At 39.3% G+C, this 9,815-nt stretch overlaps 2 protein-coding genes across 2 annotated transcripts in view; one reads left to right on the top strand and one right to left on the bottom strand.

Moving 5' to 3' along the window:
- The window catches only part of cd226 (CD226 molecule), a 54,967-nt gene that overhangs the window by 16,551 nt on the left and 28,601 nt on the right, over positions 1-9,815 (top strand). The window lies entirely within an intron of this gene.
- Positions 1-9,815, bottom strand: part of dok6 (docking protein 6) — a 47,561-nt gene that overhangs the window by 9,790 nt on the left and 27,956 nt on the right. Inside the window, exons 5-7 of the mRNA XM_020599975.1 lie at positions 7,562-7,751; positions 7,070-7,208; positions 5,923-6,028 (exon numbers count right to left, since the gene is read on the bottom strand). Coding sequence (XP_020455631.1) covers positions 5,923-6,028; positions 7,070-7,208; positions 7,562-7,751 — 435 coding nt within the window. The remainder of the gene's footprint in view (positions 1-5,922; positions 6,029-7,069; positions 7,209-7,561; positions 7,752-9,815) is intronic.

The raw sequence follows: 9,815 nt of genomic DNA, 5'->3' as shown, positions 1-9,815 counted from the left end.
TAACACAGAGAATGTTCTGGTCATTACAGATCACTACACACGCTATGCACAAGCCTTCCCTACGAAAGATCAGAAAGCTGCAACCGTGGCTAAAGTCTTGCTTGAGAAGTACTTTGTCCACTACGGTCTGCCGAGACGCATGCATAGTGATCAGGGTAGAGACTTTGAAAGTCGTCTCATTCATGAGTTGCTCAGTTCCCTCGGTGTTGATAAATCAAGAACCACCCCATACCATCCTCAAGGGGATCCCCAGCCTGAAAGATTCAATAGAACACTATTGGATATGCTCGGAACCCTTGAGCCCAACGAGAAAAGGAAATGGAGTCAGCACATTGCACATCTAGTCCACGCTTACAATTGCACACCAAACGAGGCCACTGGGTTTTCACCGTACTATCTTATGTTTGGGCGTGAAGCAAGGATGTCTGTGGACTTGTGTTTTGGAACATCAAGTGACAACACACGCAAAGAGACATACCTCAAGTATGTAGCAGACATGAGAAAAGAACTGAAAGCTGCTTATGAACTCGCCGAGTCAGCTGCGGCTAAACAAAATAAAGGAAACAAACAAAGATATGATCAGAAAGTAAAGTTCACACAACTGTTACCTGGAGATCGAGTTCTCATCCGCAACCTTGGCTTACAAGGGAAACATAAACTAGCAGACCGCTGGGTTTCAACGCCTTATGTTGTGGAAAGTCAAATGTCACACCTGCCTGTCAAAATACTCCATTGCAACCATATTTTGCCTGTGGGACAGAAAGTATTTTTGACCCAGTGCAAAACCAAGACCCTGTTCCGAGGAGGAAAATAGGAAGGAGGACTCGACAGCCAAAGAACAAAGACAATGACAAAAAGTTAGTTGCAAACCCTGAAATGTCAGACCAGGAAAATGATGGTGAAGACGTTGATTCTGAAGCTGAAGGACTTGGAGTATGGTATGACATGCCATTTGCCATGCACGACACTGTGGAAGATGAAGGGACGTCGGAACCATTCAGTCTAGATCTCGATATTCAACCTGAAAAACAGGCCGAAGAGTTGCAAATCGCTGACGAAGAGGGGACTAGATCTGACATAGTTGGTCAGCCTGTCTTGCAAGATTTAAATAATACTGAAATAGAAACTCAAAGCACTATGACTCTGGAGCCAGAACCTGACTCACAAGGTGACTTACAGGCTGGTAGTGAGACCAGGAAATCCCAACGACTTAGGAAAGCTCCTTCTAGACTTACCTATGACGCGCTAGGTAGTCCTAGCATTGTGTTTCCTGCAGTTAAATATGTTTCTTGTTTGTACAAGTGGATAGGCTCCCCTTTTCTACCCTAGTTGAGGTTTGATTCACATTACTACCTACTAAGCCATGAGGGCATGTCTTTATTTTGGTGGGGGGAGAGTGTAGCAATCTGATTATTCACAGAATCAGAGTGTTGTTTTCTTTTGTTTGCCAGAGCGTGTTTTGTCTTTGTGGTGATGCATTGGGGTGTTTGTTTTCGTCACATGGTGGATCATTAGGAAATTTCATGGTTTGTTGTGATGGGTTGAAATATGCAGTTGCACAGTGTTATAACCGTTTTATATGGGTGTTGAGGAATTTATTGTTTGCAAAATAATAGAACATGAAATACAATGTTTTGAGTGTACCACAAAAGAAGACAACCGAAAAAAAGGAGAAGAAGAAGAGAGAAGACGCGCGGAGCGGGCGAAGGAGAACTGGACAAGTCACGGCAATGGCCGTATAAGGTGTGTGTCAACTAAAGATTCAAGACAGAGAAAAGGTGCTTATAAGCTGTCTTCAGCAAGCCTGGACAACTGTTCCCTCCTCCAGTGGATCGCAGAAGAGTTCGTGCACAACCCGTGCTGCGAGGGAGTGAGTTGAACTGTTTTCCAAAAAGACGAAGCTGAGAAAGTTAAGCTAAGCTAATGCTAAAGCTAGCGCCATCGTGTCTGTGATAATTACCTCGTCGAGAGTCGCAAGGAAGCAGATGGTGTTTCGATGGTATGAACGAGGATTTTTTTTTCTTTCAGACTGGTATGACTGTTAAAATGGTTTCGAGTGGACATAAGCTCCAACGCAAGCTTGCATAAAACTTTAAGAGTGCACTCAGGTTGATTTTGTGGTTAAAACATCATTTCAAGGGTTTAAAATATTATTTCATATTTGAACTGGGTAAATTTGTGGTATATGTTTGTTTAATTAATACACAACCTTAAACTGTGTTTAGTGTGCGTGTTTACTGTTTCTACACTGTGAAACAGTCCCTGGAAAAATTGTCCATAAGTTACAAGTAACAAAGTACATACATATTCTGAGTTATTTGAAGTAATATCATTTCTGGGAAATCTCCAATTGATGTTTTAAAGGTGAGGATCATACTGAACCCTAGACAAAGTTTCTTACATTGGAATGTCTCTTTTGCCAGTTTGTTTTTTTGAGTTTAGAGGGGTATGCACTAAGTAGCTATTCCCTTACTATAACGAGCCGGGTGGCAAAAGGGTTACACTTATGAGCACTGTATGCGTCTAAATGTGGATATTAGAAAATGTGAGATTAGCTCTATTAATTTGACACAATAAAAAATGTATAAGAAGAATTAAGATTAATTTGAATATCCACATAGTGAGTCAGGTGTAACACCTGAGCACTAAGGCAAGAACAGGCTCAATGATTAATTACATGGAACATTGTGGGTGTGGTGTATGAATGTTAACACTTTGTAATAATTCTTTAGTATATTACTTGTGTGGTGTAGAAGATAATTATTTATGTAGAGATACTGCTTGCAAACCAATGATGGTAAGATGATGTCATGGGGTAGGACTGGATAAGTCTGACTTCTTCCTACTCCATTCAAGCATGTTCTAGGTATAAGCAAATTGATATTGGATTAGCATTTGTTGGATATGTGTAAAATTATGTGTGTCAGCATATCAACTGTCTTTACATGCTTGAAAGAATAAATCAAATCAAATCAAATCAAGGTTTCATTTATGTAACCTTCATTTTCCCAGGTGAATCTAACTGAGGTTAACAACCTTTTTCTCAAGGCTGAAATGGCAACATTACAAATTTAACACAATACAGTATAACACACATAAAATACTAAAACCTGGCAGCAAATATATGAAGTTACAAAAAGTAATAAAAGGATAAAGGAGGTAATTTATAAGAAAAAAAGGTTATCAGTGTCATAAAATTAAATGTGACTAAAGGTGACAGCAGACATGTGTCCTGTGATATTAGATTGTGAGCCCTGCGATTAGGACACTCCTAGTTGTGGTATTACAAATGGAAACTTGCCCAAACTAAAAATAGATGAAAGAGATGGAACTGAAATGATATCAGTTTCCACTTTTATATAATTAACAGTTGAGTAGAACATTTGGAACATGATGGGTGGTATCACTGTCATGGAAATGCTTCTATTTTTGAGAGTTGCTAGTTCTCCAAAGAATTAAAATACTTAGTGGTGATGAATCATCTCAGGGTTTAAGTCATGCTGGCATGGAGTTGACTTTCTCAGCATTCTCTAACAAGTATCACCATGCATATACTGTATACCGTTTCACAGTATACAGTATTTGACCCTCAGAACTCAGTTGTCTGTCAATCAGTTATCATTTTAGCCATCCTGCAGATCTGCACTAAACCCAACAGTTGTTATTATCTTAAACATTGTTGTGTAGGGATTGCTCTAGGCATGGAGGTGTAGGTACGTCGCACAAAAAAGTTTGGGAACCACTGTGCTAAGAGTCTCTCTTGTGTGCTGCACATAATGTGTAAAGGATCTGCAGGAAGGTGGAGCCCTACGGTCAACGAGGAATCAATCTAAGTACTGCATATGGCTCTCCTTATCTAAGAATTGCTTACAACCATGTTAAAAGCAGCACCAACACCTGATGAGCTTCTCCTGACATGAGCTTCACAGTTCAAACATCCTGTGTCACAACAGTAGTTTAACTCCTGCCACTCCCCAGAATCACCTTGTCGTCTTCCTTCTGCTGCATCCTCAAACACACTGATGCATTCAATTTATTCATGAGAGAGGAGGGAAGATAATGGTAGTGCTGAATGCGTATGAGCGCAAGAAGGCAGAGCGTGGTTCCAAATTGGACAGACACACAGAGGAAGTGTGGGAGGAGCAGTAGAAATGCCAGGGTGATAGATGGGGACCATCTTTAAACACTGTTCACCATAGTTTGGAAAGAATGACTATAAAAGGAGAGTTTACAGAGACTGGGCCTGTAAATAATAACCCTCTGTTATTGTTTATGTAAAAAACATGTTGCTGTTTGCAACGGAAAACTCACATTTTGCTAATAGGCTGATCAGGCCACAATTAAATGGTAATGAAAAAAAAATCCAACCTTTGTTTTCAAAAAAGAATTATGATGGAAAAGTGACTTTCATCTTTGCCTAGCTTTCTGTTTTGTCATATCAATGAAAGACAAAAGGCCCCAAATACTCAGATACGTCTACTAATCGACTAATACCACTGCCAGAGTGTAATCTCATCTGCTCACTAACCACCTTTCTGCCTCTGGTCTTCATCTCGATTTTACCATACACACATTTTCTTGTGTGTATGTCTGCACAGAATCAGTGCTGCTGAGCACCTACTGCAATATTAATGTATGTGGGGTGATATTTATCTCTCTCTCTCTCACTTTCCAATATTGCTAACTTTTGTCTCTCATAATCTAATTTAGATTAATGGTCTGTCTGTCTGTTTTATTGTTTAATAAAGACAAAATGTTAAAAACTAAAAATATTAGTCTGGCTCAGCTCAAAACAAACAGTAGATTCATTTATGTTTAAACTCAATAAGAAGCAATACTGGTTGCCTATAGATAGCATCTTGATGTCATAGTTAGTTACGTTTAAGTTTTACATATACTGTATAAAGGGTTAATTTGTAGAGATAAGCATTAGAAGTCTTTATTAAGTTAGAGCCTTTGCAGGCCGAACATGTATATAAATGAATTCCAGCACATCCATAAAATGAAACATACAATATATGACACGATCAGTAGAATTAGAAACAAAAATAGAAATAGAAAAAGCTTTAAAAGGCAATGGAAAATAGGTGCTTTGAACAATAAGAGAAGTTCAATTTTTGTATCATTGGATGAAGATTGGACAAAAACAAATCCAAGTCCCAAACTATCAGTGATGAAGACTTTTGTCCTATTTTGACTGGTTGTTTCAGCCTGGCTCTAGTTTAAAGGAGCTGCCATGTCATATTGTGAATCTGAGCCCTGAAAAATGCAAATAATTCACAGGTTCAAGGAATCAAATGTTTGGTTCTGCTAAGAGAATGTATGAAAAATAAGGATTAGGAAAAACTAATATAGGGAACACAGATAGATAGATGAGAAAAGTGATGAATCTGTGTCTTAGACTCCCAGTTCTGGCAGTGTTGGTGATTCAACATTTCAACATTCAACTGAAGCTCATGTTAGCAAGATGTGCATCAGCTAAGACTTAGTCAAACAGCCCAGACATGTGCTATATGTTACTGACCAAAAGACATGTCCTATTCCTGTTTTGTTGTTTGCTGCAAAAAGGAAAACTAGACACCTTTCTTGAAATGTGGAGTCAGTTTATGGCAGAAAAATAAATAGCCCAGTGATTTGGAAAAACTTTACCATAAAATGGATAGATAACTACTTATTTTAATTATTTACATCATTCCTGTCACCCATTACAATCAAATACATTAAATGTTCCTGAAGTAAAGAAATGTGTCGACAGTTTCACGAGTACCAACAATACAACACTGTTGTATTGTATGCTATTCCCTCTATGCATCTTCCTGTAGCATCGCCTATCTTTACAAAGTACGCACATTACCACTGACACAAGCAGGCAAAGGAATGATAACTACCTCCGTATGATAATTAGTAACTTCATGCCTCTACCTTGGTAACTGTAGAGATCTCCCACGCTGTTCTGACGTGTGATGTGCTGCCAGTAGGCGCTGCGTGGCAGGGAGATGGACTTGGTTAGCACCTCTCTGGAGTGGATCTGAAACAGAAAGAAAGAGCTCACAGAGTTTCACTTTCTGTCACTGAGTCCTTTAGTCACAACAGCAGAAAGTGCTCTAGATATGTCAGTAAACAAAGAGCACGTGTCATACAGTGTACTGCTGAATGACAGATGTTTCCACTCAGAATAGCTATTTAATGGGTAGATTTATTTGTGATCATGTCGTTGTGCCCATTGATGATCTGTTTTAGATTTTAAGTTGCAATGTGAAACTAAAAGCTTCATCTTTGAGCCACAAAAAGGCCTGCAATATATAAAAATACATTAGTATTTTACTGAAAAAAAAATCTGCGTTTAGTGAGTTGTAACTGAGTGAACCCATTCTGCAACTGCAAGTGATCAGTTTTGTGTAGATACCCATGTGATTTATAGAGCTGAGGGTAAATGCTGCATTTGGAAATGTTCCCAAGTGGTAGGGTCCGAGAGCATAGCCATATGGTCAAGGCTCATCAAACACTAGGCAGTCCAACATAAATAAAGAATACAGATGATTGTGAGGAGGAGGGGAGGAAGCAAAGAGGGAGATAGGAAGGAAGAGATGGATGGTTGCTGTGATGGAAGTAGGGAGCGGAGGCCAAGACCACAGGGTGTCAGAGGGCTCCTGGTCCAAGGCAGCACTTTTCAGGAGAACCAGGCAGATGATAGTGTGTGATTTACTGCCCTTGAGTTCACAGCCTCAACTAAATGCTTGTCTGATCAGCATAAAATCAGTCACTGAAGAAATCAGTGGAATACTTAGTAAACCAGGCTTTTTTGTCTTCATGTGCATGTGTGTAGCCTTTGAACAGACGCAGTCTTTGTATAAACACTTCTTGCACTATGTTTCTTCTGGCATCAGCTGCAACAAGATATTTTAGCAAGTGCATGATGATGACGCACATCATCTACACATTAATTATTCCTGAAACAGTGGCGTCTTGACACTTGCACTCATTTTTAGCTGTTTGTAATGTTGACAGTACAAAAAACAAAACCGTCGACCTCGTTGTGAGCTGCTGTGGATATCAGAAAAAAATATACCTGGGAGCTCTTCTCCATTTCCTCCATCATCCTCTCATGCTGCTGAGCGATGGCCAGCGTGGCTGAGTGGACCCGCTGGTAGATCATTTCCCCCTCCCGTGTCTGGAATGTGAACAAACCCTCTCCTGTGTCACACATCCTGTGCCAGGAACACACAGACAAAGAGTAAAGCACCCACTTTGATCATGCTCATTCTGATTTATAAATATGTATAGTTGAATGTGTACTTGCAAAGACACACATACAGTAATGGCCCACTTGAGCGGGTAGATTATAGTACACATACAAAGACGCAAATTCACAGAGGCACCTGTCACACCATTGCCTGAAGGGCTCTGCGGTGAATGGTGATATCCTGGGATGTTTTGAATATCTAAAGTTGCTTTGTTAAAGTTTTTATGACATTTTACAAACTAAGTTTTTTCCCCTTCCACCACCAACATTTCAAACACAACAAATACAACACAAGCACAAATCAGCATGCACACACACCTTCCAGACTCAAAAGTAAACCAGGTGGAGTCTCGACCGTATCTGCGCAGGGAGCTGAGGGGCCACATGATGAGTTTGAGGCGAACGTTGTGAATGTCCCACAGGTAGATGTTTTCATGGGTGATCTGCATGGTACACTCCCCGTAGATGTCGAGGTTAGGGGTGGGCATGAGGTACACGTTGAACCGTTCTGGAAGGATTCACACCGCACTTAATAAGATGGGACCTCCGCGGTCCAACAAAGCAAAATACTGTTAAACTGAGCATAAAACACTGGTTTGTATGAATTACTGGAAACAATTTCACATTTTCTTACTGACTTCTTGCGGTGTTCATGTAGATAGTTTTGGTTTAATTCTTCCTTTATTCCAGCACAAAGAAGTCACAAGAATTTTAGTTTGAAGTGCTCACAGTAGTGAATAATTATATTTAAATGTATGTTAATGTAAGGTTTAAAAAAACTTTAGATACTATGTTCTATAAATGTTGTCCACCTAGTAGTGGATAATCTATAGAACATGTTTTAAATGAAACCAGGTCTGATAATTCTGAACTCTGCATTCTAAAATTTTAAAAATCTACTAGCAATACCTTCATAGTTACTATACATGAGAGTGATGTTGGTCTTCTCATCTAACTCTTGACAAAAAAGCAAAAAAAAAAAAAAAAGTCAAACTACACAGAATTAAAACTTATACATATTATCAAAATTTGTAAAACTTGAGATAATGTTAGCAAGAGCTTGCATTTTGTCCACAGTGGTTCTCAACAACTTGCATTAGAAAGGATTTTCACAAATTGTTTGAAAAAAGCATCTTTAAAAAAAGATGGATACAAGTTAAAGTCAAGTCACCTAAATTGAACGTTATTTTTCAATCTTGATAGGGCGTCCATGAAAGCCTGATTGAAACAAAAGTGCATGGGGCTGGGAGAATAAAACACATGACTGGCATGTGTCTTTCTGTCCCTGACTGGGTTTAGCTGTAGGACACATCATAACAATACATTAAACAGATTTTTACATACCCAAGACTCCATTTTTATTTTTCATCTAAAATGGCAAGACTAGAGTAAATCATCCCTTTACAAAGGTCTTTTAAATAAAACATTACCTGACTTCACCTACTGTGCAGTGGGGTCTAACAAGCCATCCAGTAGCTGGACTGAAAGCAAGGACCCAAATCTGCTCTTTCACATTAAACTAACCATCTGAGACCGACAGACAGATAGGGGAGGACGAGAGACAGAGAGGGAGAGAGTTCTCCGTAATTTAAATTAGTTCTCCCTAATGATGCCTAATGGTTCAAAATAAGCCATGTGTCTGCAGTGGATAGAAAATGACAATGTCATCGTGTGGCGTATTTTTAGGGACAGTGAAAAAGAACTCTGATCTAATTATCAGCCCCGGCTGTTTGGGGGGGGGGGGGGGAATACTAATTGAAACATGGTTGCAGGCCCAAGCCTCTTGTTTCAGTCACTCATGCAGGCAGCAGAGAAGTGCTGGCTCAGTTTGCCTCGTCTTACACCACTAACACTTTTCTGTGCGCTTCAAACAGTGAGGAAAGAGAGAAACTGTGTTATTGTACAGTTCAGTGCAGCACAGTCAAACAACTATGGCTGAACTATGTTGTTTAATGCAGAGGTGCAGCAATCGATAGGCGGAGATTAGAAGTGGCAGGTTTTCAGCGTGATTGACCTTGATTCTGTACCTATTAGATTTTGAGGCACAACAGTCCAACGGTCCAGACTTTGGAGAAGGGGAAACTACGTCCAAATCATCAACAAAAATGAGGGAGTTACTGTCTACAGATGAAATGCATGTATATGTTCAGTGTATCCAACTCATGGTAAAACGGCAAACTATACAGCTCAAAAAGAAACTGTGCTCAGTAGTAAGAGACAGTCATTTGTTTCTGTTATCTGTTGCCCCTGTCTATGTTTGGGTAAGCACAAATATTGCATTTCATACTACGTTGGAGGTTTGTTAAAAAATGAGTCAGAGAAAGACAGAAATGTAAAACTTTAATACAGTGTTTTATTTTTATTACAGTTTAATTTTTCATTAAAGAAAACTTACACAAGTATGTGTATCCTGTCAGTTACAGTTCTTAGTCAGAAAGAAAATTTGAATTGGCCAAAATCAGAATCGGCAGGTTAGACTTAAAGAAAATGGAGTGAAATTGGAATTGGCCAAAAAATAAATTGCAATTGGTACATCTCTAGTAATGCAGTTTCACTTTATGGCTGTAGGGAA

This window comes from Monopterus albus, unplaced genomic scaffold (genome assembly GCF_001952655.1).
Source record: "Monopterus albus unplaced genomic scaffold, M_albus_1.0 scaffold44.1, whole genome shotgun sequence".
NCBI lineage: Eukaryota > Metazoa > Chordata > Actinopteri > Synbranchiformes > Synbranchidae > Monopterus > Monopterus albus.
Note: the sequence above shows the minus strand (reverse complement) of the source record. Positions and strands in the feature narration are given on the sequence as shown.